Below are 26,347 nucleotides of genomic sequence, written 5' to 3'. Positions count from 1 at the left end.
GTGACTCAGTACCCCTGCTCAATGTGAATCAGTGCCCCTGCTCTGTGTGACTCAGTACCACACCATGCAGGGCATTGGCTCAATCGGCCACATTAAGAGCTATGTGTTCAACCTTCAGTTAATTGACAGAGGGGTCTATGGTTATCTGGCCACACCGGTGAGTTGCGCTTTTGTACGTTGCTGGCCTCCAGAAACTTTCCCTCAGTAATTAATACAAGAGGTTATAGAAGATGCCTTGGCATTTGCAATTTGACAAAGTGCAAGATGTTCTCCCAATCTCCCAACCAACACTCCTCCCTCAAACAGCAGCACCAAAGGTGGGTGAACTGGTCATTCTTCTTATTGCTGGGGTGTTGCTGGCCTTTAATGACTGGCACACAAGTGACTGCTCTTCAAATATAATTCAGTGGGTGAGGTGGGTTGAGATATTTTGAGCATGTAATAGGACACTGTATGAAGTCATAAAATGATACATTAGAGGAGGCCATTCAGCCCATTGTCTCTGTATTGTCTTTTTGAAAGAGCCTTCCATTTAGTCCCAATCCTCTGCTTCTTCCCCATAGCAAGTTTATATAAAAGCGTTTATTTCTGTCTGGGGGCTCAGAATTCAATGGTTTAAACCTTGACCTTTTGCCTGCTGGCGCCAAGGAGTTGGATCTGTCATTTGTAATTTTGTTTGAATTCTCAGAGAGCTGTGTTTATGGAATTGAACTGTCTCACCCTAAAAAGATGTAGTGTCTCATTAGTGTGGGCAAAATGGTTATTGTAGCACAGTACAGTATTAAAGCATTGATGATGAGGCTGACTCAGTCACAATCACCATCATCCTGAAAAGAGTTTTAATAAGATAGACCACAGCAGAAAGAGAGGCTTGTGTTGTCAGGATGAGAAGTTGCTGATTCAAATACCAATAGTCCAATTAGTCACTGGATTTTTAACTCTTGCATTGAGTTTTACGGTGTTGATAGGTGTCAGGGAATAAGCCTGTTCCTTTCAGCTTTGGCTCAATCAGCAGCACCCTTAGCTATGAGCCAAAATGCCCCACCCTAGAGACTTGGGGTAGAATTTTACAGCCCCTCCTGCTGGCAGAATTTTATGGTTTCACTGAAGACGATGGACCCTTGAACTGCTCGCTGCATTTTACAGCCCTGCACCCGCCGCACCGGGGCCATAAAATTCTACCCTTGGAATCATAGAATCTTACGCTACTAAATGGGGACATTCGGCCCATCGGGTCTGTGCTGGCTTTTTGAAAGAGCTGACCAATTTAGTTCCACACCCCAGCATTTTTCCTTATAAAATTACAAATTACACCTCTTCGAGCATGTGTCCGTTTGCCTTTTGAATGTTCCCATGGAATCTATTCCGCTTCCCTTTCAGATAGTGTGTTCCAGGTCATAACAGCCCTCTAATTTCTTCTCATTTCCCCTCTAGTTGTTTTGCCAATTATTTCAAACCATGACCTTTGGTTATTGACCTACCTGCCAGAGAATATCTCACTTGGGTCTCCCTCTATCTTCTTGTTCTAAGGCAAACAAACCCGGCTTTTCACCTACTGAACTCCCTCCCCGCCAGTATCATCCTGATAAACTTCCTTTATACTTTCTCCAAAGCACTGACATCCTTGTTAAAGTGTGGTGCCCAGAATTGTACTCTCCACCTGAGGCCTAAACAGTGATTTGTAAGTGTTTAATATGATTTTCCAGCAAGCAAGCTAGTTAGAAAATACCAAACTAGGAATGGACAATAAATGTCAGCCTTACCAACATTACCCACAGCGCAAAATGCACATTCAGACATTCTGGAAGACTGAAACAAAAACAGAAAATGATGGAAAAACTCAGCAGGTCTAACAGCATCTATGGAGAGAAAGACAGAGTTAATGTTTTGAGCCCATATGACCCTTCTTCAGAGCTAGAGAGAAGTAAAAATGTGTTGAAATTTATATTGTTTAAGTGGGGCAGGTGAAGCTGGATAAAAGACCAGCAATAGGTAGAGGCAAAGGAGAGATTGGCAACGATGTCATGAACAAAAGGACAAAGGGGTGTTAATAGTAGTGGTACTGGCTAAAGGAGGTGCTGGTGGTGGCATTAAGGTCAGAAAGCAGAATGTGGTAATAGCAGGACAAGAACTCTGGAAAGGACAACATGAACAAGTGACAGATGGCCCTAGTGGGGGAGGGGTGGGGGGAGGGGTCAATGTGAGAAAAAAGGTAGAAAATAGGATAAAAGGTGGGGATAAAACAATGAATTAAAAAATGAATAAAAATGAAAATAAATAAAAATAAGTCGATAAAAAAAATTAAAATTAAAATGAATATTGAAAAAAGGAGATATAAAAAGAGGTAAGGATGGAGGAGAGAGTTCATGGTCTGAAGTTGTTAAACTCAATGTTAAGTCTGGAAGGCTGTAAAGTGCCTAATCAGAAGATGAGGTGCTGTTCCTCCAGTTTGCGTTGGGCTTCACTGGAACATTGCAGCAAGCCAAGGATGGACATGTGGGCATGAGAGCAGGATGGTCTGTTGAATTGGTTAGCAACAGGAAGGTTTGGGTCATGCTTGCGGACAGACCAGAGGTGTCCCGCAAAGTGGTCACCCAGTCTGAATTTGGTCTCTCCAATGTAGAGGAGACCACATTGGGAGCAGCGAATACAGTAGACCAAATTGAAGGGGGTGCAAGAGAAGCGCTGCTTCACCTTAAAGGAGTGTTTGGGCCCTTAGATGGTGAGGATGGAGGAGGTAAAGGGGCAGGTGTTGCACCTTCTGCGATTGCATGGGAAGGTGCCATGGGAGGGGGATGAGGTGTTGGGGGTGATGGAGGAGTGGACCAGGGTGTCCTGGAGGGAATGATCCCTATGGAATGCCAACAGGGGGGCGGGTGAAGGGAAGATATGTTTGGTGGTGGCATCATGCTGGAGTTGGCGGAAATGGCGGAGGGTGATCCTTTGAATGCCAAGGCTGGTGGGGTGAAAAGTGAGGACAAGGGGAACTCTATCATGGTTCTGGGAGGGAGAGGAAGGTGTGAGGGCAGAGGCACGGGAGATGGGTCAGACACAGTTGAAGGCCCTGTCAACCACAGTGGGTGGGAAACCTCGGTTAAGGGACAAGGAAGACATGTCAGAAGCACCGTTTTGGAAAGTGGCATCATCAGAACAGATGTGACGGAGGCGAAGGAAATGAGAGAGTGGGAGAGTGGGATTCTGGGAGACTGAGTGGGGATTCCTCATAGCAACAGGGAGCTTTTTTCATCCGAACCCAAGAGATGTTGAAAACAATGGGTTAAGAGTAGACTTGAGGCTATATAGATAGCCAATATCAGTATGGGTCCATTTGTTCGATTAACAGGCTGAACTGGTCTAAAGAGTTCTAAAATAACAGTTCAAAAAGGCACCCTCAATGTCAGTAATAATGATATAATCTGTACAACACTGTCGAGTTCTGAGCACAGATCGCCATTCACCTACATTTAAGCTGAGTTTCATAAACATTTTGCTCTGATCCAAGCAGCACTTACTGAGTCACATTTCAATTCAATAACTGACTCTGTCGAGCAGTTGGTTTTGTTAGGCTGGAGCACTCGATTAATAGGAATCTCTGTGCAGTTGTTAGATCAGAAAGCTTCCAATGTTGCCCTCTGCAGGTACTGTGAGATACTGCCTCGGCCAATTGCTGGAAGAAATGTGCTAAAATGTATTCATTTTTTGAGACTATCCCGCTTTTTCCCTTCCTCTCTTGAAGACGCCGACCATTGCCGGCATATGGTTGCACCGGGACCAACATCCTTTACGTAGGTAGCCATTCTCCAACTGTGATCCTGGACAATATGTTGGAAGACTGTTCAACTGCAGAAGACATCACAACTTTTCCCTTACTTGATACCCACTCACAAGCTTTCTAGTAATTGGAAGTATAAATCCTCACCAATTTGCCACTCTACAGCCTGTGGAGTTGAGGCCAATTGCCACGTACCTGTTGTCTCAGTTGAGATCAACAAACTCAGTAATGGCTCAAGAGTACCCATAATTAGACAAAATGTCCCAAAGAGCTTCACTAGGAGGAAAGGATTGGGGAGGATTTAAGAGAGGTGACTGAAAAAAAAGACTGAGGTAAGCTGTTTTGGGTGAAATGGGATGAGTGGGTGGAGGTCTAGTGGTTGTCTCAGAACGTGAGGCTGAGGTGGGCTGAAGATTCTGCCACCGATAGCGGAAGTGTGGAGAGGGGGGTGCAGGGTAATTGGAGGCAGCAGGTCATGCAGTTGATACCTCTAGGACACCATTCAACTAGAGTTGACAACCCTACCGGGGTAGGAGTAGACTCAAATGGCAGGACTGGGGGAGGTAGAGATTGAGGTACTGGTGGGGATGTGCTGGTTTAAGGGATGCTACAGGAAAAGATGGGGCAAAGTGATGGAAGGACTTGCAAACACACAGGAACAATGATTTTAAAACCATTATGGGGGCAGGGTCATGGGACATTAGGGAAAGTTGGTGAGGATGATGAGGGTGGGTGAACGAGGTGAAAGGTGTGGGCAGCACAGCTCTGGGTGAGTTGGGATTTGTGTATGGGCGGGTGGGCCTTGGAAAGCCAGTGAAGGAACTCAAGAGTTTGAACTGAGGCAGGAGAGGAGTTAGGCAGTATTTCAGAGGTCAGCTGAAGGACTGACTGAGTTGAAAACTGCTGGATCTGGTCTGAGCATGGCTGGAGAGGGGATGGAATCAGAAACATGATGCCACCTTGTTGTGGCTTAAGCTGGAGAAAGTTGTGGCTCCTGCATGACTTGATGTGAGACAGGGAGCTGGGCAGTAGAGCAGCAAGAGGTCACCTGATGAAACCTTCGGGAATTTGCCCTACCAGGACTGGCAACCCTATTGGGCCTGGGAGCAGAAACCAGCACAAACCAGGAATCGAACCTGGGACACTGTGGCTAGGGCTCTATCCCAATTGCGTCAAAAAGAGGTCAGTAAATAAAATATTTTCAAAATCCCCCCAAAAAATTAAGCGGCAGCTCAGGAATTACTAACATGCTTTTCACTTACCCAACAAATGAAAGAGTGTTTATCACCACGGGCAACCCACAGCAACTTTGAGATTAACGATTTTAAAAGCATTGCATATTGTTCATTTATTTTCCTGTTCACAATTACACACCAATCTAAAGTCTGGCACTTGAAGCATAATTTGATTTACAGTCTACACATCCACAATTCAATTCAGATGTCATCTTGCAGTTTATTTCTTGCAGCCCACGTGTCAAAATAAAACATAAACACTACTTTATTCCCAGTTGGCTCAGTAGCTAGCCCTCTCGCCTCTGAGTCTGAAGGTTGTGGGTTCAAGTCCCACTCCAGAGATCTGAGCTGATGGCTCAGACTGACACTTCAGATGTGATGTTAAGCCAAGGTTTCAACTGTGCTTCTCAGGTGAAAGCAAAAATGTCCTGGCTAACATTTATCCCTTATCCAACATCCCCAATAAAACAATTATCTAGGTATTATCATCTTGAACTTTGTGGGAGCTTGCTGTGCACAAATAGGCTGCCGTATTTTTTTAAATTACAGCAGTGTCTACACTTCAAAGTACTTCATTGTCTGTGAAGCACTTTGAGATGTCCTGAGGTTGCTAAGGACAGTTTAGTAATGAAAGTTCTCTCTTATTTCTTGTTGGACCTTTACAGGCAGCAGACAAAGGAGACTCATCCTGTCAGTCTGGACTGGACTTAAACCCAGTTCAGAGGTTAAAGGCCAGAGTCTCACACTTGAAATAAAACCTGGAGACAAACAGAACCAGACATTGATTGGCTTCCTGGCCTACAGGAATAATTATAATTATTATTATGGCAGTTATTAATTATAGTAATTACTGCCCAGTAATAATAAACACAGTAAAATCACTGTGATGGTAAATAATAATCAGAGTGAAATCAAAATGATATAGGACACATGCTGACAGTAAAACTGCACTGTTACCACACAACTTAAAGAAAGAGAGAAAACCTTTTTAGTTGAGAGGGAGTCCCTGTTGTTCTGGGAAATGTGAGAGAGTGAGAAACACCAGGTTGTGGGATTTGAGAAGGAGATCTTTGTGGGAAGGGAAAATGAAATCTTGTTGGATATGAGAGGGAGATCTTTGTGGGATAGGAAAATGAGATCTTGTTGGGGGATATGAGAGGGAGGTCTTTGTGGGAAGGGAAAATGAAATCTTGTTGGGGGATATGAGAGGGAGATCTTTGTGGGAAAGAAAAATGAGATCTTGTTGGGGGATATGAGAGGGAGGTCTTTGTGGGAAGGGAAAATGATCTTGTTGGGGGATATGAGAGGGAGATCTTTGTGGGATAGGAAAATGAGATCTTGTTGTGGGATATGAGAGGGAGATCTTGTTGTGGTGGGACATGACAGAGACCTTGTGTTACCTGACCCATGAAATCTACTGGCAGCTGGAACAAAGTCTATTTGGTCGGGCTTTGATTTTTTTTTAATTGTACTGGCATAGTTCAACAAAAAAAAGCTAATTTAGCTCAAGGTCTGATCATTAAAAGTAATTTATGGGGCTTTGTAATGATTCCTGTATTGTATCGGTAGTTAACATTCATGAGAAAGCATTCACTTGGATCACAAAGAGAGGAGCTATGAATGGGCTCTGATAAATGAGGCCAGGACAAAGTGAGCAGGCAACTCGCTCACTCATACAGTGTGAAAGTCACTTTGTATAAAACACACAGCCCTTCTAACAGTCCTGCATTTAACGAGAGACTCACACCTGAAATTATCATTCTTACACACCAACTGGCCATGCCAGCCATGGCTCAATGGGTCGCACTTTTCCTTCCTCTGAATCACAATCTTTTGACTCAGGTCTCCCTCCAGAAACTTGAGTGAAATATCTAGACCGAGACTCTGGTGCAGTACTGAGGAAGTGCTGTCAGAGATGCTGTCTTTGAGATGAGATGTTAAACCGAGACCCCATCAACCCTCGGAGGTGGATGTAAAAGATCCCATCCTCCACAAGAGCCTATCTTGATGAAATGGGAGGAGTTCTCCATGGTGAGGTGGGGCAAAGTTGCTTTGTTAACCGTGTGTGGACGAGAGGATGGAGGAGCATGATTGTTGAAGTATGTTTTGGGATAGTAATAGGGGGGCTGTTAAAAAATCCAAACATTAGCGTCATTGGAATGTGGAATTTGCTGCCACAAGAGTAGTTGAGGTGAATAGCATTGAATGCATTTAAGGGGAAGCTAGATAAACACATGTGGGAGAAAGGAAATAGAAGAATATGCTGATAGGAGGAGATGAAGTGCGGTGAAAGGAGGGTCATGTAGAGCATAAATACCAGAGCAGACCAGTTGCACTTGCTTCTGTGCTGTACATTCTGCGTAAGCAGAAACCACAAGGCTACAAATTCCATTGGATCTCTGGATCAGGTGGAAAATCAGGTGGAACCCTGGTAAATCAGGGCTCCACCCATTTCTTCAGTCCTGCAGTAAGGAATGTCACAATCAATTCCTTATGCCCACCTCTCGCTATCGAAGGGCATGTATCTGGGATTGTCCCAGGAATTCTGTCCTTAGAAGTTCTCAGAGGAATTCTCTGCCTGAGAGATGGTACAGCTATAGTTTGAGGCCTTTCAAAGGGCTTCAAACCTTTAGCCAGAGTGAAGTAATTGATCCCAGAGGGGAGCAATTAGCTTCTGTTTTGAGGCAACATTATTCCTTTTCAAGCTAAAGACTGCTGCAGATAATTTTTTTCTTGCTTTCTGTGGCCCAATAGGGCCTTGGGGCAGCTGTAGGCTAGACCACATTACACCACGGGTAGATTGGGCAGTGGGTGACAGAAAAGGGCCCATCCACAATTTGGGAGGGTTTGAATCCCTTGCTTGCTTTTCACACATCTTTTCAAATTAACAACTTATCCGTTGCTGCTAAGAGAATGAAGATTTAAAATAGAAAATAAAATAATTAATTTATAAATAAGCAGTAGAAAATGATTTTCAATAAAATTCTGCAAATGCCACTGCTTTTTAGATTAAAAATGCAAGGCGTTTCACGTACTGAAAAATGGAGCAAATAAGTCAAAATTCGAATGCCTTCTAGCGGTAGAAGTATGTCCCAGATTCCCTCCCCCCAGAAAGTAAAGCTTATGCCTATACAATTAATTTCCTCCTTTAATCTTTCTGTTTCTTGGATCCTCCTCCTGGAATGAAAGAATATTAGTCTACATTTCCCACTGGGAATGGCAGCTCCATGCAGAATGCAGTAGAAACTTCCTTGAACCAGCTTGCCACACCCAGCCACTGAGAATCATAGAACACAGAGGGAGGCCATTTGCCCCATCATGCCTGTGCTAGCTCTTTGTAGGAGCTATCCAATTAGTCCCACTCCTCTTGCTCTTTCCTCATAGCCCTGCAGATTTCTCCTGTTCAAGTATTTATCCAATTCCCTTTTGAAAGTTGCTGTCAAATCTGCTTTCACCACCCTTTCAGGCAGTGCATTTCAGATCATAACAGCTCGCTGCAGGGAAAAAAAATCCTCCTTCACTCCCCTCTTTACAATTACCATCAATCTGTGTCCTCTGCTTACAGACCCTTCTGCCACCGGAAACATTTTCTCCCTTTGGACTCTATCAAACATAATTTAGAACACCTCTATTAAATCTTCTCTTCTCTGCTCCAAGGAAATCAATCCCAGCTTCTCCAAATAATTGAAATCCCTCGTTCCTGGTACCATTCTGGCACATCTCCTTTGCAGCCTCTCCAAAGTCTTCCTTCCGAACATGTGGTGCCCAGAATAGTGCCTCACTAGTGAATTGTAGTTCTGGCTTTAATAATTAGCTGTCTGTGCCCACTTTTATAATTAAAATATGTGACTTTGAAAAGGAGACTGATTAATGTCTGTGCACCATGGCCCAATTCCCTGCTCCTTCAACTGTGCTTCCCAGTGCACTTGATCCTACTTGATAGGGATCTAAGGCAGTAAATGGAGTTGAGATACAAATCAGCCAGGATCTAATTGAATGACAGGACAGACTCACGGGGCTGAATGACCTATTCCTATGGTCCTGACACCCCAATGCAGAGTAGTAATTAAAAATATATCTTAAAGGGGAAACAGCATTTTGACAAAACCTTCAGCAAAGCCTTTCTGTCTTTGTCACCCCGCCACATGCACTGTGGTGCAGTTTTGAGTGAGCCGTCATTGGTTGGTATTGGACTGTGAGTTGGAAGGGTTATTTGAGGGCACTCCTTAAGACAGTGAGATATCGCCATGCCCTGACCATACTTAAAGCAAGGTACTTAAAGTTTTAGCAGAGAAGGGGGAGGTGGGGAAGGGTTTCCATCAATTATTCACCGCCCAGAATGAGATTTTTTTTATTGTTGGTACATTCTGAGAGGCGTCTGTCCCGCAGGATAAGCATGCTCCTCGCAAACGTACATCAGAGCAGCTCCGCACCAACCCAGAGGCACCGTTCATCCGGACAGCAGCTTCTGATTAATGCATGCTTTCAGCTGGAATGCGTCCAAAGAGGAGAGAGAAAGACTTAAAAATATAATTGATGGCAGCAGAGAAGGGGCAGAGAAAGAGAGAGGAAAAAAAGGCAGATTTGCCAGTTTAACATTCTACATGATGTCTGTGTGTCCAAAAATACATCAGCCATATTGTTCCCTTATCTTTAGACACTGCTGCCTGTCCTCATGTTAGTGCCATCTCCTTGCTACTGAGCAGCTGATTAATTTCACGTCAGTTTAATTGGTTAAAACCCCTGCACAATTCCAGTTGAATTTTGTGTTCCCTAGTTTTCTCCTCTTCTGCTTACTCTTGTTCGAGTATAGTTTCCATAGGCACCAACTGCCCATCCTCCAGGCATGATTCCAGAGCAGACTATGAGTGATAGTGGGCTATTTGACTGTGGGGTGCATTGCACTCCACCTCAAATTTGTTCTCAGCTGACATCCACCAACACACTTTCCAGATGGAGTGCTGACACTCGACTGCAATACTGAGGGCGTATTTCACTGCCTGTGGTGAGGTTGGATGAGGCATTAAACTGAGCCCCAGTCTGTCCTGCCAGGGGTCGTAAAAGACCCAATGGCTGTACTTCAAAGAAGAGCAAGGGAGTTCTTCCCTGTGCCCTGGTCAATATTTACCCCTCAACTAATACCTAATCCATGATCTGGCCATTTAGTTCATTGGTGTTTGTGGGACCTTGCTGTATGCAAATTGTCTGCCTGTTTTCCTGCATTACAGCACACTTCAAAAGTACGTCATTGGTTATGAAGTGCTTTGGGACATCCTAAAGTTGTGAAAGGCACTATATAAATACAATATATTTCTTTCTATTTAGAGCTGAGGAGAAATGATAGGAATGTATAGAGGAACACTGACTAAAGCACTGTAGAGAAAATATCTAAAGTGGATTGTCAGCACTCAAATGTAATTAACTAGAACATTTTGTTAGTAATTTTTGTACCTGACCAGCTATTGATATCCCAGCTGTACATTGTGTGTCTGCCAGATGGCTTGGTGTGTTGCAGCTTTGAAGTTTAGCCGACTAAAGATTAAAGGACTATTTTTTTTCTTTCTTTTCTGTGCTCATTAAGGTGAGGGATGCTCATGCTGTCGGATAAAAAACTCTGGGTGCGAAACTCTGTCACAAAGCACCGTGCTACAGACACCTACTTCATTTCCTGGGGACAGGCTGCGCTGCTGGCTGCTATCTGTATAGCCCCCGTTGTGTTTTCCAAGGGTATGCGTGCACACAGAGGCATCCCCTGCATGTGCAGGAACATGTTGTTTTGACGCTGTCCTGATACCATGTAGCCCAACGGCTGCTGTGATGCCAGGGTCCCTAATTTGGGCAGTGAATTTGCAGGCAATGGCTGTGTTGTCTACTCGTACAAAAAGAAACATGAAGCAGCAAGGTGGGCCCTGCAATAGCGTCATTTAAAGGGCTAGGCACGCCGAATTTAGGTAAGATAAATTTTTGGAACTTTTTCTATTGTAAGGTGTCTGAAAGTATACTCTGGAGTATTTTTTGGAGGACTTTTGGTGAGTTCCTGCATTTGCCAGAGAGTGTTGTTACATCCTCACAGGAGGACAGTGGATTTGATGACCTGTCCACACAAAGGCTGCAACAGCTATGGAGACAGCAGTTGCAGTACCTCGAATCTGCAACATGACAGAGTTGGAGCTGAGGCTGTGGAGAGGGCAAGCACTCTGCCAATTTGGAACCAGACTCCTTCATGCTCCTTGTCAGTGACAGGTGGCTGTCTGGCAGGCCAACCAATGCAACCAGCATCTCAGTGTGCATACCTGTTCAGTGGTCTCCTGTATGCTGACTCATCAAGATCTCCATCTGAGTTCTCTGCAGCAGTACTCATTTGCCACCTCAATCTCTGGGCTACTGGTAAACAGATCATCCTATCCCCTGGCCTGGTTGCAGCCCCGTTGTGCTTGTATGACTCACCATGTGCGCATTTCAACTATATATTAGTCTCCAAGGGAAGTACAATGCTAGCATCTGAGCTGGTGGCTGAGAGTCTCTTTATCAGTGCTGCACTGTTGCTTTCTCTCCTCCTCCTGGGGCACCTGTTCCTGAGCATGTGGCAGTTCTTGGATATGTGAAAATCGGAACTCAGAAGTGTAAGTTGCTTTGGGAGAAGAGGGTTGGCGTGGAAAACAAGAGGTTCAGAGTCACCCCATCTGCAGCTGCTCATCATGCCAGATAGCAGGGTGAGGGTGTACTGAGGCATAAGGTAGGAACATGCCAACATGCTCATTGTTCTCAGTGACATCGGATGCTGTGGGCCCTGTCATCATGAAAAGAACCATCCCTTCCTTAGTGCTCAGGAAATGCATGCATTCCTGTCCCCTTGCTGGTTCTGCTCTGCTCTCTTCCATTATATGCCACTTTGCCCTGCAAGAGAGAGGGCACAAAGTCAGTAGTTGTGTTGCACTGTGTTTGGGTGCTATGCCTGCCATAGCCGAATAGCTGGCAATATGTGGAGGCACTGAGAGATGGGTCTGAGGGTGGCAACATTGGTAAGTATGTGAGGTTAAGGTAGAGTATCTGGATAGTAGGCCTGAGACCTAATTGCCAGGGACTGGTGAAGAATGAATGATGGGGATGTGGTACATTGAGCAGCTCAAGAGGTTTGGGTGGTGTGGTGGGTAGGGGATGTCATGTGAAGATACATTCACTGATGTTGAGTATTGGCGTGAGGTCGTTAGACCTCTTGCAGCAATGATTTTGTGCAGCTTTCCTTTAAGAGGCAGCTGGCCTTTAAGAAGAACAGGCTATTTATGTCATGTGATTGGCAAACAATGCAGCCAAGGCCCCCTGCTGTGTGCAGAGCTCACTGCAGTGTTAAGAAGCAGAGAGCAGCACTGGAGACACACCAACTCATGTCACAATTATTCGGATGAAGAGGGCACAAGAATTTTGTGTGTTGCTCACCTCGATCTGAATGGCGCAGGCACATCGCAAATAGCAACCTCCACACCCCAATTTCTCGCCCCATCTCTTTCATTTATCCTATGTCAGCATCAAACGTTCCCTGGGCAGGTATGGCAAGAGTTAGACACAGAGTAAAGCTCCCTCTACACTGTCCCATCAAACACCCCAAGGGCAGGTTCAGTAGGGGTTAGATACAGAGTAAACCTCCCTCTACATGGTGCTTCAGATCCAGTATCGACTATTGCACTCGGTCTGGCATTTTTTCATTTCCCACAAAAGACATCCTGTGCCTCTCTAACTGTGATTGACAATTTAAAGGTCAATTTTCTAAATCCTGTGATGTCATCTATTAAAATTAAGCAGTCGCAGCCACTAGCAAGCGACAGGACAGTGGGCAGACTTGTAGAAGGGGGGATGGAAAGAGATGGCTCTGTGAAGACCAGTGTTAACCTCTGCATTTTACATACATCAGCTAAGCGTGCTACAGGCCTTGCTTTTCCTGTGCCTGTAGCCTGTTCAAATTAGAAAGTGGGTCTCCCATTGGAATATTGGGTGTGGCCAGCTACTGCCACAACTGCCCAACAGCAACCACTTTTATTTATATAGTGCCTTTAGTATAATAAAACATTTCAAAATGTTTCACAGGAACATTGGGCAGAATTTTGCCCTCGGATGGCGTGCGGGCCCCACCGGCTCGGCGGCGGGCGGACAGCCGACCCCCGCAACGGGGCCCACCGCCATTTTGAGTGGGCAGGCCAATTAAGGGCCACCCAGCGGCCTGCCCGACAGGAAGCGCAATGTTCCAGGGGAAGAAGGGAATCCTCAACTGTCAAAGTGCGCTCTTTCGCACATGCACGTGTAAGAGTGCACTGCTCCCTGAGGCAAAGTCCTGTCTCAGGGAGATTCGTGACAGGTAAGTAAAGTCTAAAAATAGATAAATATTAAAATTATTAACATGTCCCCCTCATGTGACAATGTCACACGAGATGGGACATGTTAATAATAAACACATAAAATTTATTACATTTTTAAAAAACGGACATGAAACTTCATCCCGCCAGTGGATGAGGTTTCATGTATTATCAGAAGCCCGCTGGGGCTCCTGGCCTGCCCGCCAGCCTTAAGCTTAGACGGGCAGGTCTTTAATTATCTTAATTTGCCGGTCAATGGCCTCACTTGGCCATTGACAGGTTGGCGGGCGGACAGCTGATTTCGCTGTCAGCCCGCCTTCCCAAAAATTTAAATGGCCCAGGATGACGTCGGGGATTCCTCCCGATGTCATCCCGCATCATTTTCCCCTCGGTGAGTGGGCCCCGCCCCCAAATCGCTGAGGGGAAAATCCTGCCAATTGTCAACCAAAATTTGACACCAAGCCACATAAGGAGATATTAGAATTGGTGACCAAAAGCTTGAACAAAGAGGTAAATTTTAAGGAACATCTTAAATGAGGAGAGAGAGGTTGAAAGGCCAAAGAGGTTTAAGAATGGAATTTCAGAGCTTAGAGCCTAAGTAGCTGAAGGCACAGCTGCGAATAGAGGTGGAATTAAAATCGGAGATCCTCAAGAGGCCAGAATTGGAGGAGCGCAGAGAGTGTGGACGGTTATAGGGCTGGAGAGCTGAAGGTGGTCACAGAGATAGGAGGGGGTGAGGCCAAAGAGGGATTTGAAAGCAAGAATGAGAATTTTAAAATGGAGGCCAATCGCCAGACCACTGAGAATACCCCTAACAACCGAACAGGGGCTGTGGTTGGAAGCCTGAATATCTGTATCCAACCCAACCACCTGCACCTGGAAGGGAAGGTAAGCAGCTTTAGCAGAATAAGTGCATGCAAAAGGACAATGGTTGTGTGGAATGTGTGCAGTGTACAAGTGTCAGCATAACTTGGCGCAGTTGTGCAGAAAAGGCAGTGGAACCAGAGCCCAGTCAACACCGTTTAGACGGGGAACAAATGGGACAGGAACAAATATGGCGTACAGTGGAAATCCCTTCACACATCCGTAGTGTAGGAACATAGGAACAGAAGGGGGCCACTTCGCTCCTTAAGCCTGTTCCACCATTGAATGAGATCATGGCTGATCTGTGACCTAACTCTGTATATTCTCCTTTGCCCCATGTCCCTTAATACCTTCGACTAACAAAAATCTATCAATCTCTAATTTAAAGTTAACAACTGATGTAGCATTAATTGCTGTTTGCAGAAGTGAGTCCCAAATTGCTACCACCCTTTGCATGAAGAAGTGCCTGGCTCTAATATTTAAACTATGCCCCCTAGTCCTAGACTCCCTAACCAACGGAAATAGTTTCTTGCAATCTATACTATCTGTTCCCCTTAATGTCTTGAAAACTTCAATCAAATCATCCCTTAACCTTCCAGTATGAGGTGATAAAGAACCTCTCTCACAGGAGGCAGGTTGGGTGTTGTAACTGTGAGAAAGTGCGGTCAGAATCCCCCTACCAACCAAGTGAATTAAAATTAAATAAAATGGAAATGCTCCCATAACGCGGGGGTATTTTAACAAGTTATTACTTCATCTATATAAAAATAGGAAGCAAAGGCTGGAAATGAACAGGGGCCCACTGGGCCGAGACTAGTTCAGTTAGCAACGGATCATCAGCACTGGGAATGTGATGTTTCTAACCTGCTCGTGCATTGAATTTCAATGCCAGTGTGTGCTCCCTGTGCTGTGCCCCAACACAGAGCAGGCTCGTCTGCCAACTTTATACAGCCCCGTGTGCCTGTATAAACTGCTATTAAATGCAACTGTTATCTCTGTTGTATGTTAGGCTTGTTACCTGCTGATCCTGCCTCTGGACTGTTAAATCAATACAACTGACTTCCTAGGCTAGGGAGGGGAGTAGGGGCAAATAAACAAATCAAAAACAAAGACTTCCATTTTTGTAGCACCTTTTACAACCTCAGGACACCCCAAAGCATTTCAGAACCACTTTTTGAAGTGTAGCCACTATTGTAATGTAGGAAATGTGGCAGCCATTTTTGTCAAAGCAAGATTCCACAAACAGCAATGTAATTAAGGCCACTTAATCTGTTTTAGATGATGGTTGAGTTGCAAATATTGGCCAGGAGACCAAGGAGAAATCCCCTGGTCTTCTTCCAAACAGCGCTGTGGGATTTTTTATGTCCGCCTGCAAGGCAGGCAGGGCCTTGGGTGAACGTCTCCACTGAAAGACAGTGTAACATTCCTTCAGTATTGCATTGGATTAGTTCAGTTTGAGAGCATTGCTGCAATCATGTCTGGAGGTGACACGGGCATGGGGTAAGTGTTTCAGCGGTGGAAATCGGCAGTCTTGGTGGTGATAGGGATGTGGAATTTGAAGCTTAGCTCCAGGTCAAAAAAGCATCGAGGCTGCTCAAGCTGAGCAAGTACCAGGTCGAATTGGTGGTTATGGGGTGGATGGCAATGATAGGCAGTCTTTAGTGTTTCATCTCAGTGTACCTTCATGTGCCAGGCTAGACGGTGAGTGTTGGCAGGCTATTCAACAATGCAATCACACTCATTACAGGAGTGTGCCGGAGAGGAAAGGAAAACATTGGATATCTGCAGATACCTGGGGATATCTGCATACTCCCAAATCTGACCTCTTGAACATTCCCTATTTTAATTGCTTCACCATTGGCTACCTGATCCCTAAGCTCTGGAATTCCCTCACTAAACCTCTCTATCCTCTCTCTCCTCCTTTAAGATGTTCTTTAAAACATACCCCTGGCCAAGCTTTGGACATCTGCCCTAATCTCCTAATATGGCTTGGTGTTACATTTTGTTGTTAAGGTTGAGAGCAGCTCACAGGGTCCATAGAGGAAAGAAGGAGAAAACAAATCTGAACAATTCTGGCCCTTGAATCCTAAAGCAAATACGCAATGAAGTATCATTAGTAGTGATTACTAGTTTCTGGATAATACATAAATTCTGTTTTAATGCGACCTTTTTTCTTTCATTTTTCATGAGCAACAGACATCAGATTAATGATAAAACCATGGACCAGATGTAACACTGCGCCAAGGTGATTTATTGGCCACTTAGTGTTGATGAAGCAGCAAACAAGAGTCAAACTGTTGTTATGACTCTGTTTGCTTTCATCAGAGTATTTACTCTGCATTCCAGGGGCTGCTCTGTATGCAGCCCGCGTGATCCAAGAACCTTAGGACAGATAAGTGAAACAGAATCGACTGGGTTGAAAATCATTCCCTGTGAATTCCCTCTGCACGTAAAATTGGCTTTCCATCCACTTTCTATTTGCTTGTCGTTCTTTGTTCTTTATTTTTGTCAAAGAAGAGAATGGGGAATTAAAGGCTAAAGGGGAGGGATCCTCTCTGTCTCTCTGTACTTTATCAGTGCTGCTATCGGTCTTGATTCTTCTGAACTTCCATAGAATTACACAATGTTTACAACACAGAAACAGGACATTAGGCCTCACCAGTTTATGCTGGTGTTTACACTCCACCCCCCTCCTGCCCTACTTCATCTCAGCCCATCAGCATATTCTTCTATTCCTTTCTCCCTCATGTGTCTATCTGGCCTCTCCTTAAATGTATCCATGCTATTCGCCTCAACTACCCCATTGGTGAGTAGTCTATGAGTTTTGAGTCTGTAAGAACTATGAGTTCCTCATTCTAGCTACTCTTTGGGGAAAGAAGCTTCCTCTGAATTCCTTATTGGATTTATTGGTGACTATCTTATATTTCTTTCTGAAAACCGTATCCTGCATGCTAGGCACTCTTCCTGGCTCCTGAATCCTCACTATATTGAACTGAAGACTCATCACCCCCTTCCCTCCTCACACTCATATTTACCCACAATCTCAGAATGTGGAATAAAAATGGAGGATGCTGGAAAACACCCAGCAGGTCAGGTAGCCTCTGTGGAGAGAGAAACAGAAGTTAGCATTTCAGGTCAATGACCTTTGGTCAGAACTAAGAACAGTGGAACTCCTCACCTCCCTTATATAGCTGACCAATAATGGACCAGAAAATTCCAGGTTCAGCTGCTGGGCCTGCATTGATTGAACTGATGTCAGCCTGGACAGCAATGGTCAGGCATATTCCACCTTGGCTCAGCATCCCTGGACTCAGGAAGGGGACAAAACAGCCAGGGATCTGGTCTTAATCTACCACAGCTGGAGGATCACGTGTTGGGGTGAGGACAGGACTGAGCTTAGTGGTAATGCCTGTGTGGTTAAATAGCCTGCCTAACATCCACTGGTCTACTCACACGCAAAGCATCTCCTGTGAGCCAGGAAATCTGTTTCCATAGCAACTAGCATCTGTGCAGAGGGAGAGAGAGAACAGCAAGTTACAAAGACAATTCATTGCCGTGCCATTATAGTGACAAAGTGCTGGTCTCTGGGCAACTGCTTTCTGGAAAAAACCACTATGCAAACAGTGTTTCTTGGTAACATTGGTGTGATGACTCTCTGAAAATGCCTGCAATTAGAGCCTGCTTTTATGTTTTTAAATAATGCTACTCAATTTTCTGATGTGCTGGAGGGAGATGTTAATTGCATCCTTCCCAAACTCAGCTGCCACCAGATTGTATGTTGATTGCAATTGAGCGAGAAGGTCCAGAACATTTGTTTGCAAAGCATCCTCTGGTGTAACCTGTCGGAGTCAAACTTTCTCCATGCTGGGGCTTGCTGGCAGGGTTGTGTGCGAGACACTGTGCCTGGCACTGCCAGGAATGCGGGGCTGCAAGGAGATTTTCCATAGGGCAAGAATGGAAACAAACACTTTTAAAACTCAGAAACATTGAAATTAAAACCGGGCCATACGAGCCATTACAGTCCCAGGATCATTCCCAGTCTGTGCAAAGTTAACTGGAATTGGCCTCAGTGCCATGTGGGTTATGGCGAGTGGGGGTAGTCAACTCAGCTGGGATTTCCACTCTTGATTGTTATGCAGTAACACTGCCTCCTGCTGGAAATCTGTGTGTCTGGTTGCCGGGTGGAGATCAGATTAAGTCCGCAGTGGTATTGTTCATAAACCCTTATATATTAGTTTTATCCCTAGAAAGATTACCATATATATAATGTCTTTCACAACCACAGGACATTCCAAAGTGCTTTAGTCATTGTTGTAATGTAGGAAATGTGGCAGCCAATTTGTACATAGCAAACTCCCACAAACGGTAACATGGTAATGACCAGATAATCTGTTTTTGTGATGTTCATTGAGGAATAAATATTGGCCAGGACCCTGGGGATAACTCCTCTGGTCTTTTTTCCGAAATAGCATCATGGGAACATTTGAACCCACCTGAGATGGCACACAGAACTCGATTTAATGGGCAGAATTTTCTGCCTACCAGGTGGGCGGGCCCGACCCAATCTCTGGTGGGTGGGGATTGGCTCCCCGCCGGAGAAGCGGGCCCCGCCGTCATTTTACTTGGGCGGGCCAATTAAGGCCCGCCCAGCGTGACATCCGGCGGGAAGCGCTGTGCGCTTCCTGTGCGGACCGGAGGGGATTCCCCAAAAGCGACAGTGCTCTCTTTCGCACATGTGCATGAAAGAGCGCACATCTCCCTGAGGCTAAGTGCTGCCGCAGGGAGATCGCTGACAGTTTTAAAAATGTTAAAAATAGAAAAAAAAAATCCTTAACATATCCCCCTCATGTGACAATGTCACATGAGATGGGGCATGTTCATAAATTACACTAAAACTTTATTACCTTTTAAAATCCCAACATGAAACCTCATCCCACTGGTGGACGAGGTTTCATGTTTTTTCTATTGGCCGCCGGGGCTCCTGGCCTGCCCACCAACCTTAAGGTTGGACGGGCAGGTCCTTTAATTGTTTTAATGATCCTATCAATGGCCTCAATTGGCCATTGACAGGTTGGCCGGCCTGCAGCTGATTTTGCTGTGCCCCCGCCTTCCTGAAGATTTAAATGGGGCGGGATGATGTTGGGGGTTTCCCCCAATGTCATCCGGCGTCATTTTACGCATCGGCGAACGGGCCCCGCCCCCTGCTTGCCGACGGCAAAGTTCAGCCCAATGTCTCATCTGAGGAACAGCACCTACAACAGTGCAGCATTCCATCAGTACTGCACCAGAATGTCAGCCTTGATTTTTGTGCTTAAGGCTGGGATTTTCTAGCCGCGCAGCGCCGTTTTCTGCCTTGGCGGATACGGCTAGCCATTCAAATGTCCATTGACTTCGGCAGGACCATAAGATCCTACCAGCAGGAGCAGCTGGAAAACTCCGGCCCAAGTTTCTGGTGTGGGATTTGAACCCACAACCTTCTGCTACACACTGAACCACGGCTGACAGATTAACATAGATACTGGAGGAACTGATTCAGCCCCATCAGCCTGTCCATTCATTAAATTAGCTCATGGCTGATCTGTACCTTAACTCCATTTACCCACCTTGGTTCGGTAACCCCCTTTGCCTAACAAAATTTAAATCAATCTCAGTTTTGAAATTTTCAATTCCCCCCCAGCATCCACAGCTTTTTGTGGGAGAGAGTTCCAGATCTCCACTACCCTTTGGGTGAAGAAGTGCTTCCTGACATCACTCCTGAACTGCCTTGCTCTAATTTTAAGTTTATGCCTCTTTGTTCTAGACTCCACACACCAGAAGAAACAGTTTCTCTCTAACCTATCAACTCCCTTAATTACAGTAAAAGATCGTCCTTCATCCTCTTATGAAGCCACCGACTCTAGCTGGATTACAATTCCACAGGCTTCTGCTACCTCGCCTTAAATGACCATTCAGGCAATGAGCAGTGGTGGCTATTCACCATGAGAGGCATCTCAATTAAACCACTCTATGTGGGCACTTCCATCAGGAGCTACTGGAGAGTTTTGAGAAGCCCAATGAGGCATCTTCATTAGAAGCAGGAACACATGGCTGATCTTGTTCCTCCCCTTCATACTGACAGGGACCATGGTTAGTTGAGGCTACTGCTAGCCCAGCAGAAATCAAATTGAATGTATGGTCTTTCTGCTTTGCTCATACAATTATTTTTTTTAATTCATCAGGGGATGTGGGCGTCGCTGGCTGGGCCAGCATTTGTTGCCCATCCCTAATTACCCTTGAGAAGGTGGTAGTGAGCTGTCTTCTTGAGCCGCTGCAGTCCATGTGGGGTAGGTACCCCCACCATGCTGTTAAGGAGGGAATTCCAGGATTTTGACCCAGCAACAGTGAAGGAACAGCGATATATTTCCAAGTCAGGATGGTAAGTGGCTTGGAGGGGAATGTCCACGTGATGGTGTCCCCATGTGTCTGCTGCCCTTGTCCTTCTAGATGTTAGTGGTTGTGGGTTTGGAAGGTGCTGTCTAAGGAGTCTTGGTGAGTTCCTGCAGTGCATCTGTAAGCTAATGTTATGATGTGTTGGGGTCAAGGCCATTTGGCCCAACTGGTCCATGCTTTTGCTCCACATGAATCTCCCCCCACCCCTCTTCATCTAACCCAATCAGCATATGCTTCTCTTCCTGTTTCCCATATACTTATCTACCTTTCCTTTAACTCCAAAGATCACCCACCTGATAATCCTGCTTTGTTGACTATCCTTGACTTTGATTACCTGTGTGTTAAGCCAGAGGAGATCAATGCCATAACTGGGCATTGGGCAGTGCTTTTGCCTCACACCAATGTTAAATATTCGACAGAACATTGAAGAATGGAGTCAGACACACAAGGGTTGAACGTTAGAAAGATACTGAAAGGCTGAAACAAGGTGGATGGAATGAGAGGGGATTTGTGTGGAGTATAAACACCAGCACAGACAAATTCCTGCTCTGTATATTCGATGTAATTCTGTGTAAACGATTGCATGCAACAATGTCATTCACCTCAACTACTCATTGTGGTAGCGAGATACCCATTCTCACCACTCTCTGGGCAATCCTGAATTCCATATTGGATTTATTACTGACGTGTTTATTACATGTATGGCCTCTAGTTTTGGAAACCCCGACAGTTGGAAATATTCTCTACGTCTACCCTATTGAGCCACTTCATAATTTTAAAGGCCTTTATCAGGTCACCCATGACCTTCACTTTATGAGAGGAAAGAGCCCCAGCCTGGCCAACCTTCCCTGATGAATATATCCTTGATTCTGGTATCATCCTTTTCAATCTTTATTGTACTTTCTGCAGGGCTACTACATATTTATTTTATTATTATTATCATTTTATGGAGACCAGGACTCTGCACAGTGCTCCAAGTGTAGTCTAACTGAGGCTAAGACTCTACTTCACAGCCACTGCACTATGAATTGCAGCCTGGCCTATTGTGTTTGTTTGCTGCCACTGGGCACCTAGTTGGAGCACTGCACGTTAATGTTACGGCTCACCAGCTGGTTGGAGAGGGCGGGAAGCAAACTGTGAATCAGCTGCACTCTCTTGTTAGCCGAGCGTGCAGCACTGTGTCCTTCAAGGTCACTGGGAAAGAAAAACCTCTATTCACCCAGCTTTAGAACTGAAATTACAGGTGCAAATTAGATCAGCACCTCGGCAGCATTTCCCAAACCCCTTGACCTTCACAACCTAGAAGGACAAGGGCAGCAGGGGCATGGGAACACCACTGCCTCCAAGTAACCCTCCCAAATCATACCTCATCCTGACTTAGATGTGAATCACTGCTCCCTTATCATTGCTGGGTCAAAATGCTGGAATATCCTACCTAACAGCAGTGTGAGAGCACTTTCACCACATGGATTGTAGAGGTTCAAGGAGAAGGGTCAACACCACCTTCTCAAGGGGCACCTTGGATGGGCAATAAATGCTGGCCTTGACAATAACACCTATATTTCAGGGACAAACAAAAACATTCCCTTTTCAAAACTGCCTGGGGCCACAAAGGCTCCTTCAAGGATAAGGAAATTGGTGTAATGGCTCCCTGGGGAATCAGGATTACCAATCACAGCATCAGTTCTTTAAGGGTTGTTTTGGTGGATAGAATATTACTTCACAGAAGGAGGCCATTTGACCCATTGTGCCTTTGCCAGGTCTTTGACAGAGCTATCTAATTCCCTTTTGAATGTTACTATTGAATCTGTTTCCACCACCCTTTGAGGCAGTGATTTCAGATCACAACAACTCGCTGTGTAAAAAATAAAATCACGTCATCTTCGCTCTGGTTCTTTTGATCAAATTAATTAATTACGAGGCTAATGCTGCATCTCAATGTGATCTTCCTTGAACTGTCGCAGATATAGACTGCAGGGGATTGGAGTTGAAGGAGGTTATTGTTAGTTCTGATGGAGTTATCGACCTGACACTTTGACTCTGTTTTTCTCTCCATAGATGCTGCCCGACCTGCTGAGTATTTCCAGCATTTTCTGCTTCTATTCATTTTTAGTAATTTGGTTACGGTGCGTGTGCATCAATTTCCTGTCTGCTTGACTAGGCCGCTAAGCCTAAATTTTTGGGTTTCCTTGTCTCCCACAGAATCCTGACATCGTATTGGTCCATTACCTGAACGTGCCAGCCATAGAAGACTGTGGGAAGCCATGTGGTCCGATACTGTGCTCCATCAACACCGACAAAAAGGAGTGGGCCAAATGGTCGAAAGAGGAACTGATCAGCCAGCTTAAACCCATGTGTGAGTGTCAGCTTCAGCACCACCGAATCCTTTATGGGACATTGTACATTTGGGTGTAGGGTTGCCAACCCTCCAGGATTGCCCTGGAGGCTTTAAGATGAATTAAAGGTTAATCTCCAGGACGCTTCCACAAACAAAAACTCAGATGAAAAATCATAAGGGTGTTAAAAAAAAAAGTTCTTTTTAAGAATTTTTCTTTCAACAATTTTGTTTTACTGGTTATTAAATATATTGGACATGGTAAAATATGTTGCTTGTCTAACAGTCAAGAATCATCCAGTTGGGTAATGAAGAGACTTTTGGCTTTTTGATTGGCTGCCCAGTGAGGATGCGCGTGTCAGGCAACTAATGGTGAGAATGTGGGGCTGGGGCAATTGTAGGCAGGAGGTCATGTAATGAAACCTCCAGGAATATGTCTAACCTGAGTTGGCAACCCTAGTTCTGGGAGGGGGGGGTGGAGAAATGGGGTTAACACTTAGAACACTTGACGGTGGAGAGCATTCTTGCCTCTGAATCAGAGGTTGTGAGTTCAAACCCCATAGCAGAGACTTGAGCATAAAAATCTAGGTTGTCACTTCAATGGAGTATGGAGGGTGTGCTGCACTGTTGGAGATACTGTCTTTCAGATGAGACATTAAACTGAAGGCTTGTCTGCCAATTTGGTGGTTGAGATGTAGATCAGAAAGTCTGTGATATTATTTTGGAAAGCAGAGAAATGCCTTGGTATTCTGGCCAAAATTCCTCCCTTAACAAACTCCACCAAAAAAAGCAAACAGGTTATCTAGTCATTTGCTGCTTTTGGGACCTTGCTGTGATGGTCTTGCTAGTGATGCCCACATTCTGAGAATGAATTTTAAAAACATAATGGCAGTGTACCAGGAGGGTAATTGGCTCTCATGGAACCGAACTCCAGCAAGACTCGCAACAGGAAAGAAGACAACCGCTGGAAAAGGGAGGAATGAAAAATTGAATAAAAAAAACAACATTCGGCCGTACCGAATGAGTGCTTTAGTTTCCTATCGGGAGTCTTTGAGAAAATGTCGTGAGGGAAGGAACAGGCACAGAACAAAAAATGCAGCAAAACAGCAAGTAGCTTAATGTTCTGTGATGCCACGCACCATTTGCAGCCCTGTAATAACGCACAACTGCCCTGAACTGCTATGGAAAGCATTCCTTTGTGAAACGGGCTTGATGAAAATTCCGAGGAGGCAGGGAGAAATAAATCCACAGATTCCAGGGGAGATTGGAAAGAGTGCACCAGGGGCATGGGACCTGAGACAGCCACTTGCTGCTTTTAACACAGGCGATTTGTAAAAGCAACGAGGGAGGTGACAGAAAATGTAATTCGAAATGGGTCTAGGCTTACTCACCAGTGCATTGTGCATCCTTTTTCCATCTGGCTCCTTTGCTTGGAGAAAACTGTGCTGCACGTCTGCCATCTGCTGGTCTTTCAATATTATTACAGAGTGAGATAAAGACAAGTGCAACGCCCCTTAAATTCAAACACACATGTACATACACAGAACTGTCAATGCTGGCCGGATCCATGGGGTGAGATTCTCAGTCTCAAGTCATTTACCTGAGACATTAATATAGACTTTTCTTTTCTCTGATTTTGTGTTTCCCCCTCCTACACCTTTCTCTGTCTCCCTTTACCTGTTGTTTCTCTAATTCTCTTCATAATTTGTGCAATTTTCAAGTCTTTCCTCCTTTCCGCTGTGAGGAACGGTGATGGAGGGAGGGCTACCCCAACATACACCACAGTGATGGAAGTTATGTACTAAAAATGGTAGGACTCCTGTCTCTGAGTCAGAAAATCATAGGCTACAGCAACTTGATAATAAAAGCAAGGCTGATATTCCAGTGCAGTACTGAGGGGGTGCTGCACTTTCAGAGGTGCTGTCTCTCAGATTAGAGGGTAAACCAAGGTCCAACCTGCCCTCGCAGGTAGATATAAAAGACCCTGTAGCACAATTCAAAGAAGAGCAAAGGAGTCTCCCAATGTCCTGCCCAATATTTAACCCACAACCAACATCATTAAAATAGATTATCTGGTCATTATCTGATTGCTGTTTGTGATTGTGGGTGCTTTCTGTATGCAAATTGGCTGCCATAGTTCCTTCATTACTATAGTGACTACACTTCCAAAGCAGTCCATTGGCTGCATAGTGATTTGGGAAGTCCTGAGGTTGTGAAAACCAGAGAAATGCAAGTTCTTACAATTTGTTTGGTGGCCACATAGTCTTAACAAAGGACCGTGTCAGTAGTACCCTCTCTCTCTTCCCCATTTGTACAGTTCACAAGATCCTCAGTCAGCAGGGTAACAGGTTGTGAACAACCACTTAAGAGCCCTGAAAATCAGGAAAGTTGGTAAGCAGGCAAGCACAGAGACACTCAAATGAACCAGCAATTGACAAAGCAGTGTGAAGGGCTAATGCCCATAATGCAGTTACTCCACCAAAGTTAAAGAAAATACAAGGCTAATCAAAAGGGTGATGACTGAATGCCACTGAGTATCATGTGAATGCGCAGCAGTCTGAGGGAGCTGAGGAATTGCAAGGCTCAGAATTACTGGGAAAGAAAAAAATTGAGTTGGAGATGAACCATTTCAACACAGGAAGGAAAGAGGAGTGTGTAGTTTTTTGGCACTTAGTAGGAACAAGAGGAGAAGACTCAGAGACTCATTATCTATAAAAATGTTGATAAAGAAGAAAGATTTGCATTTATATATCACCATTCATGACCGTATGACATCTCAACGTGTTTTAGAGTCAATGAAGTACTTTTACAACAGCTTATAGATTGAATCTCCCTGGCCTGCAAGGGATTTGGATTGACACTCGGCATCAGGAAGACCAACGTTATGGGCCAGGACATAGAGCTGCACCTTCCAACAACCTCACTCTGGTGGTCATTGACAGCTTCACATACCTTGGATCAACAATTACCAGCAGCCTGTCCTTTGATGCCGAAATCAGTACCAGATTGACAAGGCTGCAGCTGTTATGTCAAAGTTGAGAAGTCCAGTGTGGACCAAAAGCAAGCTAACCGAAAATACAAAAGTCCAAGTGTACCAGGCTAGCGCTCTCAGTATCCTCCTTTTCAATAGCGAGGTATAGACAACTTATGTGAGCCAAGGAAAGCGGCTGAACAGCTTCTAACTCCGCTGATTCAGATGAATATCGGGCATCTCCTGGCAAGACAGAGTGCCGAATACGAAAGTGCACCAGCGTGCAATGATTCCCAGCATCTTTGCCTTCTTGAGTCAGCAGCGATACCACTGGCTGGGTCATGTGAGCCAAATGGACGATGGCTGCATCCCCAAAGACACGCACTGTGGTGA

The 26,347-nt window shown here is 45.0% G+C and overlaps 1 protein-coding gene across 1 annotated transcript in view; it reads left to right on the top strand.

Moving 5' to 3' along the window:
* Window positions 1-26,347, top strand: part of LOC144690441 (calmodulin-binding transcription activator 1-like) — a 1,084,973-nt gene that overhangs the window by 876,209 nt on the left and 182,417 nt on the right. The window contains exon 6 of the mRNA XM_078557952.1: window positions 22,851-23,004. Coding sequence (XP_078414078.1) covers window positions 22,851-23,004 — 154 coding nt within the window. The remainder of the gene's footprint in view (window positions 1-22,850; window positions 23,005-26,347) is intronic.

Source organism: Cetorhinus maximus, chromosome 15, assembly GCF_964194155.1.
Source record: "Cetorhinus maximus chromosome 15, sCetMax3.hap1.1, whole genome shotgun sequence".
NCBI classification, from domain to species: Eukaryota; Metazoa; Chordata; class Chondrichthyes; order Lamniformes; family Cetorhinidae; genus Cetorhinus; species Cetorhinus maximus.
This window is presented reverse-complemented; position numbering and strand designations above follow the sequence as displayed.